The sequence below is a fragment of the Lissotriton helveticus genome, chromosome 3_1, assembly GCF_964261635.1.
Source record: "Lissotriton helveticus chromosome 3_1, aLisHel1.1, whole genome shotgun sequence".
In the NCBI taxonomy this organism is placed as follows: domain Eukaryota; kingdom Metazoa; phylum Chordata; class Amphibia; order Caudata; family Salamandridae; genus Lissotriton; species Lissotriton helveticus.
The window spans coordinates 1,841,990,051-1,842,015,491 of NC_136061.1; the positions used below are offsets into that span (position 1 = coordinate 1,841,990,051).

General features: G+C 40.6%; 2 protein-coding genes across 9 annotated transcripts in view; one reads left to right on the plus strand and one right to left on the minus strand.

Annotated features, from left to right (window-relative positions):
• Positions 1-25,441, plus strand: part of LOC144823886 (uncharacterized) — a 1,846,314-nt gene that overhangs the window by 219,152 nt on the left and 1,601,721 nt on the right. The window lies entirely within an intron of this gene.
• Positions 1-25,441, minus strand: part of LOC144823884 (mucin-5B-like) — a 946,734-nt gene that overhangs the window by 123,267 nt on the left and 798,026 nt on the right. The window contains exons 34-37 of the mRNA XM_078682773.1: positions 20,891-21,068; positions 16,212-16,316; positions 14,783-14,823; positions 7,222-7,344 (exon numbers count right to left, since the gene is read on the minus strand). Coding sequence (XP_078538899.1) covers positions 7,222-7,344; positions 14,783-14,823; positions 16,212-16,316; positions 20,891-21,068 — 447 coding nt within the window. The remainder of the gene's footprint in view (positions 1-7,221; positions 7,345-14,782; positions 14,824-16,211; positions 16,317-20,890; positions 21,069-25,441) is intronic.

Consider the following 25,441-nt stretch of genomic DNA (forward strand, 5'->3'; position numbering starts at 1 on the left):
GCAACTATTTTATGACCCTGCTCTGACCCTCACAGCAGGCTCAGAGAAAGCAATTACAGATAAGGAAGCAGGTTCCAGCCAGGAAGTTCAAATTCAGTAACACATTAATCAGCCCCTAATTCATTTATGTCAGTTGAGGCAGGGCAGGTGTGCTTTTCCACCCATAATCTACAGTGATGAACTAGAGGGTGGCATGGGTGAGCCAGAGGGTGGCATGGGTGAGCCAGAGGGTGGCAGTGGTGAAACAGAGTGTGGCAGTGGTGAAACAGAGGGTGCTGTGATGAACCAGATGTAGAAACAACATGTTCGCGACCGTTGCTACCCGAAAGGTAAGTTCGCGTTTGCGAATTGGTACAAAATCCTCGCGAACTGGCAGAAATCCTTGCGAACACAAAAAAAAATCCACAAATTCGCGAGAGTTCGCGGATTTTGCGGATTGCGAATCCGTAAATACGCAAGTTCGTGTATTGCCAATTCGCAAAATCCGCCCATGCTTAGTAGGGTCAACATGTTTCAGCATACGTGGCTATAGGTACGCCAATGCTTTCTTCAGGACCTAGATATAAATAGCTACTGCAAAAAATTGAAATAATATCACCTGTTTCATTTCAGGTTGTGCTCAGTCTTCTCCAACATGCTGAAAAGGAAGGCACACAAACAAAAAACACAGAGAACCATTCACAAATTAGCAATTTGCGCATAAATAGTTGTAAATAGCCAAATGATGTCAATAATACAACACTTATACAGAATATGGTGATTAATTCCATTATCCTCATCATTATTTGCTTACCTAATTGGTAGGAGGGAATAGCATCACCCCACCTGGCTGCAGCTCAGGTGTGTGGAGCACTGCTCTGGTGATACATCAAGACAAAACACAAGACTCACAGTTACATATCACATAAAGGAAGATCATAATGTTGGTAAATGATCTTATTAGCTCTGTTGTGGCATCTAAATTATGCATCTATTATTGTTATAGCTTCTGTATTATAATAGCAATCATTCTTTGGAACAAACAGAAGACTATTCCTTAAAATGAAATACAAACGAACTAATCAGGGTGAAAGTTTGGAGAAGAACCTGGGGGCATATTACCAAGGGCATTATCGCCCGATTACCTAGCTGTTGCTAACACCAGATAGCGACAGCTAGTAGGAGATAGCGGGCATTTAGGTGTCCACTTTGCATGTCAGCGATAATTATCGCTAATGACATGCAAAGTGGGCGTGCCAAGATATTAGCGACTGGAAACATTCGCTAACATCTATATCTCCTATTACCAACTTTTGGAAATAATCGCGCTAAGCGCGATTATCTCCAAAAGCTAACGCCTGCCCAGAGCTGTTCTTAGCCATGTAATCCAATGGTAGGTGGATTACATGGCTAAGAGCATTTGCTCGGTAATGCATGTATATCGCTGACTTTACAGCGATATTCACGCATTTCGGCCGATTTTTATCGCTTAGGAGATAAACCTTAATAATAGCAAGGCTCCTAAGCGATAAAAATCGGCGGAGCTCGGCGATATTTATGTTGCCGCTAAACCAACATAGCGATAATTATCGCTAGTTGTTGGTAATATGCCCCTTAGTACTGGAGAAAGCACGTGTTTATATAAAAAACGAGCGTTTTAGACACTGCCCTCACCAACCTCTCCGTCGGAACTCCGGGCGTCCCTCCGAGCAATCTGGGGGGGCACCGGTGTGTGCTTTCTCTCCGTTTTTGTTGCCGGTTGCAGAACGCCAAGAGAATCACGTGACTCGTGAGGTCACGTGATCCAGAACTATAGTTAGCCCAGGTAGTCGAGGGAACTGTAGTTCAAAAGGGCGGACCAACAGGATTGACACAATAATTATCGCGCATAAGGTCAGTGATTCTGATTCTTTAACAATAAGTAGACATTCGCCCCAAAAACGATCGTTTTTCTTGAATGCGCTTTAATCTGGCCGCGCGTATTGCCAATAAGAGGTTAATACTTCACATTTATGGAGACCTCTTAGAAGTCAAAAAAGGCGCTTTACATATAAACTGTAAAACTCCACTTGCAAACAGATACCGAACGCCCTTTTGAACTACAGTTCCCACGACTACCCGGGCTAACTGTAGTTCTGGATCACGTGACCTCACGAGTCACGTGATTCTCTTGGCGTTCTGCAACCGGCAACAAAAACGAATAGAAAGCACACACCGTCGCCCCCCCCAGATTGCTCAGAGGGACGCCCGGTGTACCGACGGAGAGGTTGGTGAGGGCAGTGTCTAAAACGCTCGTTTTTTTATATAAAAACGCGCTTTCTCCAGTACTAAGTTCTTCTCCAAACTTTCACCCTGATTAGTTCGTTTGAATTTCATTTTAAAGAATAGTCTTCTGATTGATCCAAAGAATTATTGTTATTATAATACAGAAGCTATAACAATAGTAGATGCATAATTTAGATGCCACAACAGAGCTAATAAGATCATTTACCAACATTATGATCTTCCTTTATGTGATATGTAACTGTGAGTCTTGTGTTTTGTCTTGATGTATCACAAGAGCGGTGCTCCACACACCTGAGCTGCAGCCATGTGGGGTGATGCTATTCTCTCCTACCAATTAGGTAAGCGAATAATGATGAGGATAATGGAATTAATCACCATATTCTGTATAAGTGTTGTATTATTGACATCATTTGGCTATTTACAACTATTTATGCGCAAATTGCTAATTTCTTAATGGTTCTCTGTGTTTTTTGTTTGTGTGCCTTCCTTTTCAGCAAGTTGGAGGAGACTGAGCACAACCTGAAATTAAACAGGTGATATTATTTCAATTTTTTTCAGTAGCTATTTATATCTAGGTCCTGAAGAAAGCAGTGGCATACCTATAGCCACGTATGCTGAAACATGTTGACCCTACTAGCTTGCAGATATTTTGTTAAATCTGCTAGTTCATTCTCTTGGTTTTAATGTTGGGAGATCTGAGAGAACCTATTAAAATTGTATCTTTCTACTCATTCTCTACCCAATTTTATATACTTTATTTTTCACCACACACTTTTTGCACTGCAATTCAGTTACCCTGATATATTTAACATTTTCGGTCTACCCTTCACATACTTTACTACTCGCTTGGGTTGACGAAAACAACCAGTGATAGACTACACCCTCTCTTGGAAAAAGGAGAGCCCAAATGATGAATAGGGCGGTACTGTGTGGGAACTGATGGGCACCTTTTCCAAACTCAGGAATTGTGTGTTGTTGGTTACACTTTTCGCACCTTTTTGCTTAGTCACTTGCTTTTGGTTAGGCTACACTCAAGTTATCACAGTTGAACCCTTTCTTTTCCTTTTTCTGTTCGACCAACAGACATTCTTTGTTGTTATCATTAAGTAATATTTGGGTGTGTGTGTGCATGGGTCGTTAATCTAGCCCTTGGACCCTCTACCAGTGTTTGTTTTGTGTCCTATGAATCATGTACAAATCAATCAATGATATGTTAAAAGCCAGGCCCTTATTTCTCTTCTGAAATCTCTGATCGTTGATGGCCGCCATTTATCCTCTTTGGGATGGTATTCTACCAGAGCCTGTATGCCTCTATCAAGAAGCAGCTATCACATATGTGAGTTGCCAGGAGAGGCGCATACTTGATCTAAGATTCTACTTCAGTTGTATGGCCGGATTCTAGATTATAAAAATGTTAGCTCTTTCCTATGGATCTCCTGGTGTGAAATGTAAAGGGAGCTGAAAGACATTCTTTAAGTCAATTGGAGAGATTATCCAGATAATCTTCTATTAGAATAGAGAAACTGCTACGAGAAAAATGCTCCTTGGTACACTCCTGATTATAGAGAATTAGTATGAGAGAAAACTACGCATGGGCAAATAGTAGAATTAGAACATGTCTTTCTGTCCTGCATCCTACCAAAAAGGAGGCAGTGCAGAAGGGATACATCTGTAAAATCAATAGCCATGAAAAGAGGTAGTAGTGGGGTGTGCAGTACAATGTACGTGTGATGAAGCATCTACCAAGAAATATAAGAGTTGGAAGTGCAGAAGGGGTGCAAATTGTTTCATGTTCATACTGTCATGAAAAAGCTGTTCCTTTGCTTCCTTCACTAATTAGCAAATCAGGTGAGGGAAGCCATTCTTAAATTCTCTGTTCTGACATCAGATATCCTTTAAGGATTTTACAATCCTATCTTAAAAGAGAGGAAATCCTCAGCTTTAACAGGTTTTATGAAACACATTCATAGATTGGCCATGCTAACTGTACTAACATCAAAGATGTTGAATTAATTTCTGATACCTAGAGGACCTTTGCAATCTGTGGCATAATAAGAACAAAGCTCTCAAGTCGGCAGACTCTATGGATGCCTACAAAGTCTATCTGTTTCCATACACAGATGATGGCGATCACTGACATGTCTACTGAAACACTCATCTCCAGATAAAAGCAAGCATACATTATATCGGTTTTTGATAAACCTACCACAGACTCTTATAATTGTATTCCCACCATAAGTGTGTTCCTTATGCTTTTTTCTCATTCTACTGAAAAGTGGATTGTTTCTGAGATCTCTCTGTGCCACAGAGACAGTGTGTTTCAGATCTTGGGGATGAGTAATAAAATAAATCTTAACACCTGCTTCTGATTGTGTCAATGGCCTCATTTAGCACCATGAGGAACTTTCATGACAAAAACTATGATTTAACCCCTTCGACGCTCATGACGAGCTCAGCTCGTCATGGAGTTTCCATTGATTTCAATGGAAATTCAATGGTCCTCCTAGCACACCCCTTAGCATCCAAGTGGTTAACCAGTTGATAAGTGAGATGGTAGTTAAAGAGATAATTCAGTCTCCTAAATATACATCATCCAAATAGTGACCAAGGGAAACAGAATGAAGATTGATAGTGTCTTCTTGCAAGATTGCCATGTTGATTAGCACACATGAGCAAGAACACTAAAGGTGGAATGCAAAGGAGAATACAATGCATAGATACAAAGGAGAATACAGTGCATATAGCAGTGCTCGATCAGCAGGCAGTTGATGCTTTCGTATCAGGGCTATCTCAAAATTTTGCTACACAATTCATAGTCAAGCAACAGAGAAAGAAAAGTAATTTTAGCCTAGAGAATAGAGGAGTACAGCAGGAGTGATATGTATTTTTGGGATTCTGCCAACATTTTCAGTAAACTGACTTTGGGATGTTTTCAAAACAGTATGATATGAAACAGGGGATTGTAAAACAATATCATACTGTTGCTATAGGGGATACACAGGCATGAGGCTAAAGTAAGCAATCAAGTAGGAAATGAACATCAGTATTTCACAAAATTGGCTTCTGTACTGGATTTCCTTTCTTGGAAAATGGGCAGTGTTTGTGAGATACAATATTGTGAGGTCTTTCAACTAGTATTTTGGGCTATAAGGTCTAGTTCCGTGGAGAGAGGAAATGTCCTTCCAATACGACATACACATTTACATTTATACAGCTTCAATGGTGGACATACATATATTTCATTCATGCTTAAGCACAGTATAATTGGATAGCTGAAAACATACCTAATATCTCCTTTTTTCATCTCACAAATGCAGAATGTATCCCACTCTCTTGATGCCTCTGGAACTTGTAGATGTCTTTCCCATATTGTCAACAAGTCTGAATTCCAATGGCTTAACTCTGCATTTATATCTGTCACTCATGCCACATATTAATAAAGTGCTGCTCTGCACTGCTAATTTCCTAAAGAAATGTGAAGCATTTCTTCACTGAAGAGAAACTTAAAACACCTCTGGACACTTTCGAAATTCCAAGATTATGGTTTCACAGTTATATCTACCCAAGACTCCTCAACATCTTCAACACAAGGCTATCATATGCTATGCAGCCATGGTGATTAACTCAGTCAAACAAATCCACAATATCTCCCCTATTCTAGGGACGTTTCTTCTGCTTCCACAAAAGTCTTATATCACCATATATGCTGCATTGCCTAAAAGGAAGGATACCAGGAAAACCCTCTCTACCTTGCTGAGCTACCACAGTTCTCCACAGTTCAATTACATGTAAGAAGCTTCAATGCCCTGAGGACTGAAGCCCCTCTAGGCTCAGAGCTTTCTCATTCACCCAGGATGCAATATTTGTCTAAACTTCTCTTCCATTTAGCATTAGAATCCAACCCTCTTTTCTGTGCTTTCGGCAAGTATCTAAAGATTCTAAAATGTGTTCTATCTCTCGATGAACTAACCTTACATTCCACTAGTCCATCCTGCTCTTAATCCTCCATCCTTCTCTTTTCCTTGCCAACTTCTTCACTCACCATCATGGTGATGTGGCTTAAATACTCCATATTCATGTAAACTTGTGATTTATTTCACCTTCTGATTCTGTACTCCCTATTTGTATTCTGTAGTGGTTCTCTATTAACGGTAAAGATCAAGTGAGCTACCTAAAACTGTAAAATAAAATAAATAAAATGCAGTTTATTTATTGGGGAGAGAAGGCCTAACATCCTTCCGTTTGGTCAATGTCTTCTATGGTCTTTTGAGTCAACCTGTGTTGAATGCAATCAGTTATTCCTGCCACCAAAAGGAACTGGCTTGAGCTGGTGTAATTTGATTGATTCCGAAATTACCAATTCACGTCTACCAATTTCGAATTTGTAAAACCCTTTTGCTACAAAACCTTGTGAAAATAAAAATTTCAGTCAATGTTTACACTGTACTATTTTCTCTCTGTGCATCTGTACAGGTATAGGACTTGAATCGCAGAATGATTCATTATTAAGCATTGTTCGGTACTGTGGGAATACATTATTCTTAGAGGTTAAATGGATAGGGGTAGAGAATCTCTGTGCAATGGTGAGGTAATTGTAGAATGAGATGCTTATGACCATAGAGACTTTTCACAATAACAATGCACACCCCACTTTCACATCTAACAGAGAGGTCAATGATTCAGTATTCAGAGAGTAGAGTCTAAAATACTGTCTCCTTCACCAGGTGCGAATTCACTTTTTATAGCTGTGAGTTTACCTTGCTGTGGTGGATGACAATTTCCAGTAACTTACAATGCACCACTTTTACCAAAAATAAACTTACACAATTGTGTCTAAGTGCACATTAAATCTGAAATTCATTATGACACTACCACAATTGGCAACATTTTCTGCAATGCTACAATATCTTACACATTGACTCGAAGTAGATTAATCAATTGAAAGACTTCACTCACCGGTTCACAGTCCTTAAGACAAACCATCGGGTTGCACAGTATTTTATTTGTTTTCAGCAAAGGGTCCAGTGTGGTAGTACACTTGCATTCCTCACAAGTGCTGCTGGGTACCACTGCTCCTGGCTTAAAACAGAATATGTAAAGGATGCACAAATTATTATATCAAACAGATGAGATTCGGCATACATAAACAGTAATTATTATCCAGTGCATTGCAAATCAAGGCATAGAGGCCCATCTCATTTCTTATAAGTCACATCTTGCTTCCTCGAGTGCCCGGTGCTTGGCCATGATGGAATGACTTAGTAGATGCAAGGTGTGTCAGTGTCAGCCCAGAGCTGTTTTTCTTTACCCAGTTAGATGAAAGATAGCTCCCAACAAAGGGAAGCCTTCAGTGAGCAAGGGACATATCCACCAGATATGCAGCTTGTCAGATAAGATCTTCTGGAATGTCTTTTTGACATTTAAGTTTAAAATGTTCAGAACTTGAACTAAGGAAAGGTCAACAGTGAACATGACATAGGGCCAGATGTAGGTAGCCTAATACCGGTCGGTAACGGCCGAAATCACCGAATTTCGGCCGTTACCAACTGTTATGGGGCAATTGAGATGTAGGACGGATCTATGACAAAACATAGAAAGACAAAATATCGACCTACAAAAATATCGGAGCAATAATATCGATGTCAACAATATCGACATCCTATCTACAAAAACATAAGTGCAAAATATCGAGAAAAAAAATCGATGTCAAAAATATTGTTTTTTAAAAAAATATTGTTTTTTTAAATAAAAAACAATATATGTAAAATTAATGAAAAAAATACTTAAAAATATAATAAACACAGTACAAAATATATTATATTATTTAAAATTAATAAGTAATATGCATAATGTTATACTTTTTTAATTAAATATATACATATAATATATCATATATATACTTAATAATCATTTGTAATATTTATTGTAATGACTTATAAATAATTAAAAATAATATATATTACAAATTCATCTATACACATAAAATAGTAACAAATAAAAATTAAATAATTATTCAAAACAAAATAAAAAAAACATGTATTTTTAATATTTTTTAAATTAATTATATACTACATTTACTAAAACAATACAAAAAATATTAAGTAACAGAGGGAATAAAATACTATTCCAACTCCCAAAAAAACAACAGTAAGGAAAATGTTGGATGGCGTAGGGGTAAAAATTACTTTTCCAACTCCAGTTAGTGCAACAGTAGGGAAAGTGTTGGATAGCGTAGGCGTAAAAATTTCTATTCCAACTCCAGTTAGTGCAACAGTAAGGAAAGTGTTGGATAGCGTAGGGGTAAAAAATACTATTCCAACTCCAGAGAGTGCAACAGTAGGGAAAGTGTTGGATAGCGTAGAGGTAAAAATTACTATTCCAATTCCAGAGAGTGCAACAGTAGGGAAAGTGTTGGATAGCATAGGGGTAAAATTTACTATTCCCACTCCAGACAGTGCAATAGTAGGGAAAGTGTTGGATAGCGTAGGGGTAAAAATTACTATTCCCACTCCAGAGAGTGCAACAGTAGGGAAAGTGTTGGATAGCGTAGGGGTAACAATTACTATTCCCACTCCAGAGAGTGCAACAGTAGGGAAAGTGTTGGATAGCGTAAAAGTTAAAAATAATATACTTATAAATAAACTAATATTTTAAAATATTTAAAAAATATTTATTAAATGAATCTAAACTATTTACACATATCTATAAATAATTATTAAAAAAATGATTACCAATTATTAATTAATATACAAGATATTAATTATCAATACCCAACTATAAATGTAATACCTACTTAATTACATATCAATTACGTTACGCACAACAAACACCAATAATAAAATAATAGACTTAACATAATTATCAATTCATCAATTAATTAAAATTACCAATTAATAAAAACGAATGACCAATTAATAATTAATTAACAAAATTATAATTAGCAAAAATGATTAATAAAAATATATTATTACTTAATTACATTTATATTACTTCCCACCCTATTCCCCTATAAACCCACAACCCACTACAGAACATAATTATCAATTAATCAATTAATTAAAATAAATTAACAATTAATAAAAATTAATTACCAATTAAATACAATTAATTTATAATTCCTAAAAAATAAAAAAATAATCAGTATAATTAAATTACTTCCCACCCTATTCCCCTATAAACCCACAACCCGCTACAGAACATAATTATCAATTAATCAATTAATTAAAATAAATTACCAATTAATAAAAACTAAATACCAATTAATTAAAATTAATTTATATTTCTTAAAAAATAAAAAAAGAATTTAGCTAAGGTACTAAAATACACATTTACTTAAATTACATAAAGAAAATACATATTAAATACATAATAATTTACATAAAAATCATATAAAGATCGATATTATTAATATTGATATTACTTACATCGATATTAACCAAATCGATATTACTAACCTCTGAAATTCTGTCCCTTCGATATTAAAAAAATCTATATTACTTACCTTCTATATTCTGTCCCTTCGATATTTAAACATCGATCTTATGGTAGGTCGATATTAAAAAATCGATATTTTGTCTACCTACCATGTAGGACACCAACAAATACCGAATCGGTTAATACGAATTGGTATTTTACCGATTCTGTATTGTCCAAATCAGAATTTACCGAATCGGTATTTACTGAATCGGTAAATAAGAAATGGCAAAAAATTACAATCGAGATGTAGGTAACTCCTAAAATACCGAATTTCATGGAATTCGGTATTTAAGAGTCGGTATTTACCATGGATTGAAAGCAGGTGGTAACCAGGTGCAGACTATTAAAAAGGCCCCAAAAGCTATTTCTACCATTTTAATTACAGTATTGTGGATTTTTGTTGTTTGGTTTTGTGTTAAGTCTAGTAAAGATTACTTATTTCTCTAAATTGGTGTGGTGTCCATTTGCAGTGTTTTCACTGTATCATGCTATGTGTTCACAAATGCTTTACACACTGCCTCTGAGATAGGCCTGTCTGCTCATGCCAAGCTACCAAGGGGGTGAGCAGGGGTTATTTTACAAGTGTAGCCCCTTACCCTGACTAGAAGGAAGGGTCCCTATTTAGACACAGGTGCAAAGGATTGCCAATTAGAGACTCCCATTTCGCACATAGTGTTAAGGGCTAAGTTCTCTCTGCACAAGCACCCAGTTCCCCACACAATCTGTAGACCAGCTTGCCTGAGTATATGGGGAGGAGCTTGGAAGGGGTGGGTGGGAGCAATCTAATAGCTTAGTTCCATGTAGATGGGAAATGCAACACTCTACTCTCAAATTACCTTGGATGCGGCAGGCAATACAAACAAAAGGGTCGCAGGGAAGGTGATGCGTTGGTTCCTTGCTTCTGGGGAGGTGATGCGTTGGTTCCTTACTGCAGCACAGGGGAGGTGATGCGCTGGTTTCTTAGCGGAGCGGAGGTGATGCGTAGGTTTCTTACTGTGTTCCGGGTATTGATGCAACAAGATGGTGCCATGATGCAATGCGACGATCCGGTGTGATGCGGCAAAATGGCGTCTTTGATGAGATGCACCAACGTGGAAGCGATGCGTGCATGCCTGATGGCCGTGCGGTTAAATCGAGGAACTTTGGAGCGGCGAAAGTCCCTGAGACACTCTTCTCTGGTGATGTGATGGTGACCTCTGTAGCACGGCATGCTTCTTCGGTGATGCGTCACGCTTTGTCAGCGATGCGACAGCGAACAGCTGTGGCGGTTATATTGAGGCTTCAGTTGTAGTCTCCTCCCAGGATCTAAGGGAGGTGAGTCTTCTGGGATAGGACGCAGGAAAGCATCACACAGAATGTGTTTTGGTCAGCGTTAGGAGTGCATAAGCACCCAAGCAAAACAGGGAGACCATTGATGCACCCCTCTCAAAGAACATATCGCCCCTCCTTTTCAATGATAGTTTCTGTTATCTAGACGGGAGTCCCCGGGCAAATCCATATCAGTGCAACCCTGGCATATGCCGAGTATGTGGTGGCATAAATGGAGCCTCGCTAGCGTTTTTGGAGTCGGGATAATTCTGTTAGAGCACTGTGCATCTCCTGGAGGAAGACTATGTGAAGATGGTGCCTCTTAAGATAAGAATATTTGGGAAAGCCTTTATGCGCTGTGTGCATACCCTGACGTTAAAGGGGAGGAATGTGGTGGATAATATAGATGTCATTGTATTAGTATTGAAATAAGGTGAGGGACAGGCCATGTGTACACCCTGTTGCGCTTCCCCAGGACATGCTCTCTCTTATGCGGTCACGCTAGCGTTGTGTGCCTCCGTGGGCTGCAATCGTGAACAGCGAAGAAGATGTAACTAGAAACATGAAAAGCCTTCCGCATCAAGTGGAATCCTAATCTAGGTGTTGGTAAGAACAGGTTGTGTTGCATGGGGGGGGGGGCGATTGTAATGGAAGATAAGATTGGGCATAGCAAGCCCCCCTATAGATATTAAGGTAATGTAATGGGGCCCAGCAATGCAGACACAGCAGTTTGCGGCAGGTGTGACCCTGTCCCACCCTCAAGCATGTGGTAAGCAGTGCTTCCTTGTCAATAGAGCACAGTGACAGCAATGGCACAACATAGCCGCATGTAAATTGACAAGCAATGATAAAAAACAAGCTAATGAGAATCAGATTATAGTGTCTGAAGTCTGAGGTGTCACCAATGGGAGACCAGGCATGGACTGACCCTCGACCTGGGAGGAGTCCTAGTCTCCATCTGGAGAGAAGAAGTGAGGATCACTGTCCATGTCTGAAAGAGCAGCTCTGCACCCAGGTGCGTGGCTGCCACTAGGGCCCCGCCACCGATTTTCAGCTATTTATTTTACTCCAGGTCTAGGGCTGTCAATGTAAGCGACTTTGAGGCAGGGAGAAAAGAGTTTACTATGTGTGTGGTTTCTTCATTTCCGTTGCGGTCTGGGGGTGCCCAGAAGTCCAAGTTTTAACATGATAAGGACGTGCCAACGTTTTTCTCTAATTACAAATTTGCGGGGTAACCCTAGTAGGCCATAGGACCTAGGTAGCATATGTTACTTAAAGACAATATGGTCCTACTGGCATGTTATCAAAGAAAGCTACAACAATACGTTGGCACAAGACAATCTACCTAGCTCCTCAGGAGAGTTTTCGGATACTCACGAATACGTGGCCTCGTGGAATTAATTTCCTGCAGTAAAAGTGGCAGTTTCTTCACAAATGTATCTCTGACGATACCTTAAACCTAGGTGGTTAACAAAGAACAATTGCTAATCAAACCCCTCAGGGTTTGCGAACATGCTAAGATTGATGGCTTGAAGACTTCACTACACTGACTATTGATCAAGAGGGAAGGTTGTACAGTGAAGCTACACTTCCTCATGCACAGGGTGCAGCTGCACCGATGTGAGGTAGCCCTATAAATCACCCCACTTATCACCCGCATGCATTCTGTGTCGGGACACGATTTTCTCACTCCAGTGAAAAGAAACCAGTTAGGTCTGGGTGGTCATATGATGTCACTACCTGTGATGTCTTTAAGGACAAGGGGTTTGTGATGACCCATCTAGTATCCCTGACATTTGCTGGCCTTTTCTCCCTGATGTTAATGCATCATCCTCTCTCTCTCTACTTGGGCTTGCGTGCGAGCAGCAACGGACAGAAAGTGCATTGGTTTTGGAAACATAACTTATTGAATAAAATACAGAATTAGAAGGTTTTGGAGGAAAATAAACATAAATTACGCAGTATTATTGAGATCATTCTTCTGTTGAAATTGTTTTTCACAAACAAACACCACTCAGGGAAGGAGAAGGATTTTTATCTGCAAGTGAAGTTTTGGGAAAATGCCACACTTCACAATTTTAATTTATCACCTTTGGAAAGGTCCGTCTGCAAAACTGAGATTATGTGTATGCCTGTTTTAGACATCAAGTAAATATACGTTTAATATTGAGCCCTTTTAGAAAAGTAATGAAGCAGTACTGCTTTCCTTTGATATGTTAATGCAATATGTCTGGGTAGCTTATTTGGGGTGTACACTTTTCTTGCAGAGTAAAACTATTTTTATCAAGAAACTCATGGTATGAAATATAGCACACAGAACAGGACACTGGCGGGCCACTTCCAAGACCTTTGCATGTGTTGAGCCATACGGAGATAGTGTCGTGGGCAGTGGCGTTTGCTGGAGCCGGTAGCCCTAATGAAGCAACCGATCCAGGGGAAGATGTACTTTGTGAGGCTGAGAACTGTCCACTTATTGAACTGAACTACTGACTGGTGAGGTAGGGTCACACTCAGGTAATATGGCTGTGCCCCTTCTACATATGTGTACAAAAAGTGATGGACTAATTTATGAGGGGCCACATCCCAGTCCATCATTACTTCGCACACAATGCCACCTCAGTTGGGACCCAGCCATATGCAAATCAGTGTTGACCCTGCTCAAAAGGGAACAGTCCAACACCAACTGCCAGGCCGGGTCCTTCCTGATCTGCAGCAAAAGCAACCCTGAACCGATTTCATTCTAACTAGGGCTCATTCGCCAGGTATAGCATGGCTTCAGTGACACGATGTGCAGGGGACTCACATTTGAGCATGCCCGTCCAATTTAGCGTGATATTCTAAAGCATACAAAAAGTGATGGATGGAAAGCTTGAATTAATATCAGCCGCAGGTACTTACCCACGGCCACATCCAGTCCATTGTTATTTTGCTCACCATGGCACTTTGGTTGGGACCTAGCCATATGCAAACATTCTTCACCCTGCTCATATGGGAACAGTCCAGCTTGAACTGCCTGGCCATGTAATCCCTGAATGGCAACACGAGGAACCCAGTAGCGGTTTTGCCCTATTTAGGGCTCACCAGCCGGAATAGCTTGGTTCCAGTGGCACTGTGTGCACTGTGCTCCAGACCCTCATCTCGGCATACCCATCCCCCTTGGGCAGCACACTAAAGTATAGAAAAAAGTGATGGATGGAATGCTTCAATTATGTGTGATTAGTATGCTATATGTAGGATCAAGGGGCTAGGAAACCTTCATCTTATCTTCTAGGCCTCCAGAAATATAAGCAGAGCGGTTTTCAAATGTTTGTCATAGTTTTCCATAATCCTGAAAGTCAACTGAATGAACTCAATGAACCTGTGATGTTGCACTGTTCATTTGTGACCCTGTCAAGAAGGACAGTTTTACATGTTACTCAGCGTTTCATCCTTCTAAAGTTGATAAAATGAGCACCAAATAATCTGGGTGGTCTAAGAACATTTACAAGTTTGAGACATTGAGCACAACTGCAAACAGGTGTATATTATTATTGTTGTATTCATTATTTTTATTGTTATTGTTAGTTGTATTGTTAATACCATTAAGATTAGTAGTGGTGGTTTTTATTAATATTATTATTATGAGGAAGAAGAAGAAGAATGAGAAGAAGATGAAGAAGAAGAAGAAGAAAGGGAAATGACAAAGTAAAGACTGTGGAAATAAGAAGTGAGAAACACCAGCTCCTGTCCTCACCTGGTATTCCATGCCAAATGAAACACATACACCTTTGGGCACTGTGTTGAGGAAAAATAAAAAGAAAGCTATATTAAAAGGTTCATATATCGCTTTGAACAACAACAGTGTTTCTCGTATTAACTTAAGGGTTTAATTTATTTACAACATGATAGCCTTGAGGCACGTTAAAGCTAATTTTTGACACATTACATGATTTTACAAGTTGCGCCCTTCCTGAGGGAGCCATTTCGTTTCAAAGATGAAGTATCTTACATAAACTTACACTGATTGGGAGATTATTTAGTCTGTTAAACAAAGCCCAAGACTGACAAGGGAGGATAGGACATGCACCCTGGTGCACGGATGGATTACACAGAAAGGCTTGCATCTGTAGTAGAACCAGAACTCCCCTTGACGTGGGAGGCACACACTAACTACAGCATTCGCTAGCCACCCCTGAGGACCTACTTGCACACAAAGCTCTACACGGATTGAGATACGTGACAAGTCAATGCATCTTAATCTATGAATTAAAGTCAGATACATCGTCGCCATCATCCATCCTTTCTGTAGCACTGCAATGACTGCAGATGGTAGTAGTAACCATGTAGAAAGTGCTCCTAACTGTGATAGTCTCATCTTCTTCCCAAATCCCCACTAGGCCCCTGCTGCTTTATGCATATGCCTTTCCTTTTAATTATAGGAGAATACGAAGGATTTGGATACATAAGGGCGTGATAGGAAACAACCAGAATAAGGTAACACTACGAAGGTAGTGTATATTTTTTTATGTGCTAATAGAACAATAGTGTCACCACCGTCTACAATGTCATATGTAATAGGGATATGCAAATACCTCTTAAGCACAGGTTATATGTAAATATGCATGGTATTTGTGCGCGGTAGTGTGAACCTAACTACAAGGCAGTGGAGCACTCTATAGGGTCAATCATAACCATACAGTCATCAAGATTGTGGCTGCTGGCGAACTAGTTACATCTAAATGGTTCCCAAAGGGGGGGGGGGGTGGGACGCTCTTAGGTAGGGCGAAAAAAAAATCTGTTACAGGTAGATCTGTTGAAATAGTCAACTTTACATCCAGACCCAAGGAAACAACCCAAGCCGATGGTAGCTCGAAGACCTTCTCCCAACTTCTGCCACAATGAGTGGGTGAGGCTCTGTCTCTATTGTGCTAGTCTTATTGCCACTAAGACAGGGCATTGCCGTATCCCAATGGACCTGGCTTTTCTACAGCGGTGTTTCTTGTTGTTTTTTTGATTTTTTAAATTTGTTGTTCCCGATCGTGAGCGTGTGAACCATTCAAAGTGGACACTGTTTAGACAGCCCAACGAACACCTGTGTGTGACGTACTTTTACGGAAGTGATGGAGGGAGGCCTTATCATGGCTGAACACGGAGACTCGTGGCTGGTAGAAGAGTGTACCTACCGCAGGTGTAATTCGGACAGCAGGAGTGAGGGACAAACGTGACACTCAGCTTGAATCCCGGGTTACAGACCAGTATATCGGTGCTGCACTGTTCTATGTCGCACGCTAAAAAGAAAGAAACACACGTTTTAACAGACCGTCAACACATGCTTTTTCGATCGAATTCAATTTGACTAAATTTAACCTTCCAAGGTCCATGGGTTTTACCAGCAGCATAATCTTGAAACGAGTACAAAGGCAGATATGTCTAAGTGACGCTGAACCTCTGTTCTGGATAAAGCACTTTGGACTCCAGAAAGACATACGACATTTAGAAAATTGCACACCGTTGCCATCAGTAGAGATGAGCCACAAAGAGATCGCATTCCTACTTTTAAATGTAGGGAGCACATTTTAATCGCTGCATACTTATGTTCTGGTGCCTAAAGCAGAAAAAAACAGTAGAGAGGAACAATTCTTTTAGTACAATATAAGATTGTTTCTGAGTGGGCGGGGACCCTCGGTATTAGAGTAACCAGGCGCATTACAGATTTCTAACATAACATAACATTGCCAGCAGAGCATTTGCAGATTCACAATGAAGGCTTCATTCCGAGTGTTACACAAAGTGGCCAATCGGGCGCACATTTTTTTTAGTCTGTTTTTCCTTTGGGAACATAATGGAATTAGTGCAGATTGCACTTAACCCTGATTTTTGTATGGGGAAATTGTCCCAGATCTTCCCTGAATGAAATTACAAAAGGCAAAGTAATACAGTAGAAGTCTGATTTTGCATTTTATTCCTAAATCAAACCCACCACGAATGCTGTAATTCATTGCAAAGGTCAGCCTCATTCCATGTGCAAATGGTATTGCAGTTTTTGTTTTGGTGCACATCACTGCTTGCTGTGGAACATATGAAGTATTAGTGCTCACCAATTAATTCCTGCAATTCATTGTTCACTGATCAGCAGTAGTTAAAGCCTAAAATGGCTCTATGGCGACTATCAAGGGTGAGGGTCCGCACCGGATTTGCACTCACACATTCCTGAAGGAGATAAGACTAAGAGGCAAGGACTGATGAGGGGAAATGTTTAACAGCATTAGCGCATCAGTAAAGCCAGAATGTGACTTAATATCATTTTAATGTTGAATGACTAATAATGACTTTCGCCATTATTTAAAGATTTCTACTGAAAATTATTTTTTGCTGGCCTCAATCATAACCACACCTTTGCTTAAGGGTTCCAAAAAATCCCTTCAAAAGGGAAAACTGCGTGCACACCATGTCTGATACTCATTGTTTTCATCACATCTATGAACAATCAAAACTGCAACCCAGCACAAAAATAGTGAAATCGAATACATCTAACAATTAGAAAGTACTACACACCACATCCATTCAGTAGTAACTTTGGCTATTAACAGTCCATTCACAATTGCCGAAAAGCACGCAAGAGGCAACTACCATCCTATTATGGATACAAGGTGTGGATTGTTGTGAGAGGCATGGGAAATTAGCAGCCCTGATTTTAGTAGACCACCCCTGTTGAATTCACTCCTTACGCTGAGATACGTCACTACTGAGAAACTGGAAGAAAGACAACCCCAGCAACGATAGTATTATAAATAGAGGGCCTTATTTTTGCAGCCCTACCGGCACTATTGTGCAGCCGGAATGTCACTGTTTGACGTTCCGATGGTGCAATGTGCCACTGGCATAGTTATAAGGCCAGGTCAAACCATGTTAGGTGCCCTAGATTTATGAGAAATCGTAACTCTGAAGCAGCGCCAAAACCTTACGCCTCGGAGGCGTAAGGGAGGCACAACGAGAAGAAATATCTTTATTTCTTCTCGTTTTTCCTCTTTCTATGTGTGCTGCATAGAAGGAGGAAAAAGCCTCTTGTAATTGTTTTTGTGCAGGAAGGTTTGCCTTTCTGCAAAAGAAGAATCATACCCGCAACGCAGGCACCCTTGCACAAAGTTGAAAGGTGCTTGCATTGGCGCGCTGCAGCCCATTGTGCACCGGAGAAGGGGAAAAGGACAGGAATGCGCTGTATCTGATAGATGCGGCACATTCCTGCCATTTACTTTTCCCATAGGGGAGTGTAGTAGCAAGGCCTGGTCCGCTGCCCTGGGGTAAAAAACCCATAAATGAGGCTCACAATTTGAAAAAGCTAATTTCCATTTCAGTTCTCCAACAAATTAATAACATTATTTAAATCAATATTTAGAAAATGTATCAAAATAAACATCTAGCAAGGGTATGTGTACGCACCAGGGTTAGATGTAGCATGAGGTACAAGGATGGTGTTAGATTTAGTAATAGAGGCATAGTTAGGGGTATAGTTGAAGTTCATTATAATGATTAAAGTTAGGCCAAAAGGTAGGAATGAAGTTTTATAAAAGGTTTGTGATTAAACTAAAGATCCAGATAGGGTAATTGGAGGGACGTGTGAATGCATTATAGTGGTTTTGTTAAAGCGTGAGTATTCATGCAGGCCAAAGTTAAATATGTATTTTGTTCTTGAGAGTTCTTGCATGGGTTTCTTTATGGTGGTACTTCATCGATCAGGGGTGGTTGTAACAACATAGATCTCTTTCAACCAAACTGTAACCCGATGCACCTTTCATGGTGATGGCATACAACAAGTGATGAACAAAAAAGCATTCCTTACTGGCTCAGAATAATCAGTGGTGGTTGGCAGGGAACAGGGGTGGCAGACGGATTGAAGGTGGCTTTGAAAAAAAAACACATACCTTTAAAATGACTGCTGCCTCCCCGTCGCGTTGCCGCTCTTCTTGAGGTCCAAACAGGGAAGCACTCAGGCTCTCCATATTCAATCACAAAGCTGCAATGCAGCACTGTGATTGGTCTGAGAGCAGTGGTTTGGTGCTCCTATGGGGACAGGGAGCCTGTGTATGTTCCTCACTAGGCTGTGCATTACAGATTGGTGGGGAAGATGCAAAGTGCGCATGACTGTTTGGCTGGCCCGAGACGGCTCGCTAAGCAATCATGCACATTTGGAGTGTCTAAATGACTCCGCCCCCCTGTAACCCCAACCCGCCATGACCTAACTCAGCCCTGTAGCAAAGAAAAATTAAATGATAATAACAAAATTGTTATCATTTTACTTTTCTTTTTTTCGGCTCTGCCAACATTGGGGCGAAGCTCCTGCGCCTTAGCAGAGAAGCCACCCCTGGGGATAATGGCATATACATTGCTCCTAAAAGTGAGGGATATACCTCGTGCTCTTTAGCATTTATTGTTGATGTTTAGCATCAAACAATCAAAGCTTTACAATTTAGCAAGACAAAGATGACTCTCAGACCTGTGTCTAGTGAATAGAGGACTGGTGAACACAGTATCTTCATGTCAGGTCATGTATATAAGTAAGGAAATGCTGGAGTTGTATCAACTGGTTATGCCTCAATGTCCTGAAGACAGTGAATATTGTAGTCCGGTAAACCATCTCATCACGTTACACCTTCCTAGCTTCATATAACATTGGTACACCAAATACCCCACTCCTGTTAAATAAGTCGGATGCATGATAATTCAATTAACTTTCAAATTATCATGACCAACTACATCAACAAAGCAACAAACATTATTCTAATTAGTCTTGCATTGCGTGAGAGTTCCAACGCGACTCCTATGGTTTTTGATGCAATTCCTGATTTACCAAAAATGATAGACATAGGAATGTGCCAAAAAGATATGCCTTCTTAGGGGTGGTGTAATGACAAGAAATATCTTTATTTATCCTTGTTACTTACTCTTTTTATGTGTGATGCATTTTGCAGCACACATAGAAAGAGGAATATGCAGGATTGTTTTGTGCAGGAAAGACACCTTCCTGCATAAAAACTATTCTGCATGCAACACTGCAACATAGGAGCTAGGCAGTCAAAACGGTGCCAGCGCAGGGACAAAGGCAGGAATTCACCATATTATTTTAAATACGGTGCATCGCGGCCCTGCAAAATGACTTGCTACGCTGCAATACTTTGAAGTAACAAAAAGTTCACTGTGGAGTCAATAAGGCACTACTTCAGGGCCGCCACCTTTGGAAGGTATGCAATACTACCGCTGTTAAGTAAAAACAAGCAGCATTATGGCTTTGTTCTTGAAGATACCAAACAGACTGAAACAAGTGCAACACTCGCATTGCTCAACGTAGCACAGTGAGTATCAGGCCACTACTGTTTAACTAGGTGTTTGTACTCGTGCTAGATATCCTACTCATACGTATTGCATTTCTCCTAAAGTGCTGTAAAATCGTGTGAGATGGCACAATATTTCACACATGGGCCCAAGAGACATTCAGATAGAGTTAAAGCATTCTTAGGCAGGTGAAATGTGTACGTTCAGACTAAGACCCTCATTAATTGCCAATGAAAAGAGGCATTTCAGTCGGTTCCCATATGAGATTACCATTTTTTACAATTTACTTCTGATCTCAACTAATTTATGGCACCTGACTCGGGAGTTATCTTTTTAGTTAAGGCAACCATAAGCAGACTGTCGGGCTATAAAACAGGAATAAAACATTTGCTCTGAATTTGAGGAGTTATTTTTCTAGCACCATTAGTATGTCAGTCTTACTAGTAGGAGATCCTCATGTAAACCCTTAAACTCTGCCATTTGCGTTTTCCTCCATCAATATGTTTTTATACCATTGTCAAGCTTCACTTACCACACACTGTCTCTGTGCAGCAGGTGTCAGTTGAGAGCTTCTGGGTCTTGGCCACTTGTCCCTCTTCTTTACAGTTAACGGGGGTTGATGGAGGACATGAGTGAGGCACGCTGCTGATATCCAGAGAGTCACTGTTGCAGGTGTAATCTTGGCAGTCTTCTTGCCAAGTCTCCCCAGGCTGCAGAAGGTATAGTATTCATGATCAGACATAACCAGACTCATTGGGACTGTGAATCATAGTGTTAGCCCACAGAATACGGATCATTCTAAGATTGCTTTCCTATTTTGAGCAAATATATTTATGATAACCCATTGCCCTCGGGTCTAAGGCTTTCTTCTTATCAGAATGGTTTGCTAAAATATATATATATATATTTGACTTGCCTGGGAGAAATACGTAATCAAAAATCCTTTTTATGTCTCAGCTAGAAGCAGACAATGCGCTGACTCTTCGAGACATGCTGTATCTCCCCTGTGGGCTTACAACCCATTCATCACTTTTGATATGTTTGTTTACATGCCCTTTCCAAAAGTTTGATTTTATGTGGTAATTAGTGATTTTGTCCCTTCTTTTGGTGTTTTGTTCCCTTCCACACAGCAGTGGTCTATTACTTGCATCCTTTCACTTTTGCCTACTTCGGTTTGTGTATACCCACAATTTTTGTATTGCTTTCAGTCCAGCCCGAGCACAGCGTGTGTTTCTTGTTGCTTTCATCCCAGCTAATGATTTGGGAGTTTCTGCCCTTATGTTCCTAGTGCATGATCTAATTTAATATTCAGAGCAACATCTCACACATCAGAGTGTCTCTCCAGCACCCCTCAAAACCCTGGCTAATCTCGCTGGGCTACGTGCTTCGAGTGAATATGTACAGCACGCAGATCCAGTGACATGTGTGAAATAGAACCTGTCCATTAATAATTGAGCTATGCGTAGGGCCAGTGGCTTATTGCGTTTTTCTCCCCGCCGCACAGTTGATAAATGCATGTCTAGGGGAGAGATGGGTCTATGCTAGCATCCCAGCCTCTTCTCTCATGCTAGGTAATATCTGCTGTCTCTTTACCGATGGGAACACACTGTGGGTGGCAACAGTTCTAAAACCAGGAGCCAGAAATCTCATTAAAGTAAACTGCAGCTGTTTGCAGCCTGTAATAGAGCTATGCAGCTACACAAAGCCTAGGCAGGTTGCTGCAACCCCCCTCCCCGGCCTTATTTACATATTATCCACATTCAAATTAATTCCTCCTGCATCCCACACGCTCCCTCGTCACGGCTTCACCCATCTTCCTCTCCACACCCATCCCTCCTACCTCCCCTCGCCATTGCTTGCCCGGTCTCACTACCCCATTGTAGCTCTGTCACTGTTGTTTTAAAAGAAGACTCTTTGCTTGTTTGGGGTTTTGGCAAATGTATCAAGACAGCTTTCCTTGAGAGTTGAGACCTGTCCTTTCAAATCGTGGCAGCGGAACATATTCCAGTCTCTCTTCCCATGCTAGAGTATGTGTGTGGTCTCAATACAGATGGCAACGCAGCAGCATTGGCCATAGTTGTAAAAACCGAGAGCCAGAAATCACATTAAAGTAAACTGCCGCTATGACCAGCCTGTAAAAGACCTGCGCAGCTACAGTAGCCTGATTGCTCAAGGCCCATGTAAGTCATTGCAACATCCCTCTCCTTCCTTGTTTACATGTTAATAACAATATCCTCCTGCAACCCACACCCTCTCTTATTGCTGCTCCACGCATCCTCCCCTGGTGTCCATACCTCCTCTGCCATTGCTTCACCGGGCTCCCTACCCCGTTGAAGCCACGTTGTTTTTTTGTTTTTTTAAAGGAGGCTTGTGCTTGTTTTGGTTTTTGGTGGATTTGGCACGACAGTCTTCCCTGGGACCTGCGGAACATATTCCTTGACTGCATATTAACGGCTCTGGTTGTCAATAAATGTACATTTCGATAAGCAGTGCGGATAAAGATGTGAAGCTGGCAAGCTCAGTATTTGTTTCTCCATCGTTCTGAGCATTGGTACACAGCCTCCCCATCTTAGTTAGTTCAGCTAATTGCTGTCGCATTCCATGTGCCGATTGGGGACTGGTGCCTCCCCAGCCCTACAGACATATGAGGAGCCAGTGCGAAGTGAGTTTGGTAATACAAGCACACACAGGACTTGTCTTATATATTTATATGCTGTTAAACTCTTCTTTCATTCTTTCCATTAACTCTTCTCCTTGTATTTTCACGGGTGCTGATAAAGTGAGAAGTGGAGGAGCCGAAATGATCAATTATTGAGGTACCCGACCAGTCTTAGCAGCACCCCCATCGAGGTCAGAGGCTGTCCAAAAGCCATGCTGCATGACATCGGGATAGTGTACAGCATGGCTAAAGCCATTGGCAAACTCAGTAGGTCCCAAAGGCGAGACCTATTGAATTTGTTTAGAGGCCAAGCCAATGTCAAACTCATATTTCAAATCCCGGTGGATTTGTTTTGCTTATTTAGCTACATATGTTTTACATATATGTGGGGGAAACAGCCATTACAACGCAACTATTACAATGCAGTGCTATTACAACGCAAGTTCTATTACAACGCATGTTTTTACAACGCATGCTTTTACAACGTGAGTGCTGTTACAACGCATGCTTTTACATCGTAAATATATTTAAAAAATGTATTTTTTTTTAATTGATTTAATTTGTATGTAAAATTATATTTTTAGGGTTCAGGGCTAGGTTTGGGTTTTTGGGTAAAGGGGTATTTTTAGGGTTCAGGGCTAGGTTTGGGTTTTTGGGTAAAGGGGTATTTTTAGGGTTCAGGGCTAGGTTTGGGTTTTTGGGTAAAGGGCTATTTTTAGGGTTCATGGCTAGGTTTGGGTTTTTGGGTAAAGGGGTATTTTTAGGGTTCAGGGCTAGGTTTGGGTTTTTGGGTACAGGGGTATTTTTAGGGTTCAGGGCTAGGTTTGGGTTTTTGGGTACAGGAGTATTTTTAGGGTTCAGGGCTAGGTTTGGGTTTTTGGGTGCAGGGGTATTTTTAGGGTTCAGGGCTAGGTTTGGGTTTTGGGGTACAGGGGTATTTTTAGGGTTCAGGGCTAGGTTTGGGTTTTTGGGTACAGGGGTATTTTTAGGGTTCAGGGCTAGGTTTGGGTTTTTGGGTACAGGAGTATTTTTAGGGTTCAGGGCTAGGTTTGGGTTTTTGGGTGCAGGGGTATTTTTAGGGTTCAGGGCTAGGTTTGGGTTTTGGGGTACAGGGGTACAGGGTAAAAATAAAGTAAAATTAAATTTAAATTAAATTAAATTAAATTAAATTAAAATAAATTAATTTTAATTAATTTACATTTAAAAAAATATTATATACTTACCAATACTTACGTTGTAATGGTATGCGTTGTAAAGGTATCTGCGTTGTAAAAACATGCGTTGTAATGGTATTCGTTGTAATGGATCCTGCGTTGTAAAAATTGTGTTGTAAAGGTAGGCGTTGTAAAAGTATGCGTTGTAACGTCATACATCCATATATGGACTGAAATAGTTTGTCTGCTTCAAAAAAAACCTTCCTAAATCCCTTAAATCCAGTGCACTAGTTCAAAACGGATTCTGTCATCACTGCTCTGATTTACTCCAGACCTGTTTATGCCAGCCTAATCTATTAAGTGACTGAAAGGAACACCTACAACATCTCCAAGTGTTGCAAAATACTGCTGCTCAGTTGGGTTCTGGTTTTCGTACAAGAGACACTTCCTATTCATCCACAAGTATGCTTAACAGCCCTTTTAGGATGGCTGAAGGGAACTACCTCAAGGTGGTGGCAGGGTAGCTGTTACTTTCATGAGCTTCTACAATTAATAATCTATCTATCTATCTATAAATATGTTTATTTCTGGTCAAACAAATCCATAAAACACATCATGAAAAAGCGCTGCTACAATCAACATGATCGGGGGTTCAGTTAAACCACTACTGTACCACCCACTGACACATACTGCCACCCTGCTGGCACCTGTTCTCATGCACCACACTGTAATGAATTTTCCTGCCTCCACTTCACCACATTATGCCACTGCTGTCCGATCCCACCATCAAGGTGCAACAACAGGAGACCAATAACTCACTTCACACTAAGAATAGTATGAAAAATGTGCCTCTTCATACCCTCGGGCCTTCAGAAACGGTAGTTACCACGCTGCCCTCTCCAAATTGTACTATGGCAACACCCTATTTATGGGCATCCAGAAAAGACTCCTTCATAAACTTCCAAATATCAATCTCTATCTCAGGCCTTGGTTAAGCTACACTCACTTCCAGTGGCAAAGAGGATAGAATTTAAGGCTCTCTGCATAGCTTTCAAGGCACTGCATATCATCGGCCTAGGATATATCAGGATACAGTTACTTGGCTGCTACTATGAGCACATCTGAAAGGAATTAGGCTTATATTTGCATCCATCTTGCTGCTGAAACACACACAAAACTCACACAGTCTTCCAGACAACACACATGCCTCATAATCGGTCTAACTGAGATATGATTTGGCGAAAGCTTTACCACCTTGCATGATGATCTT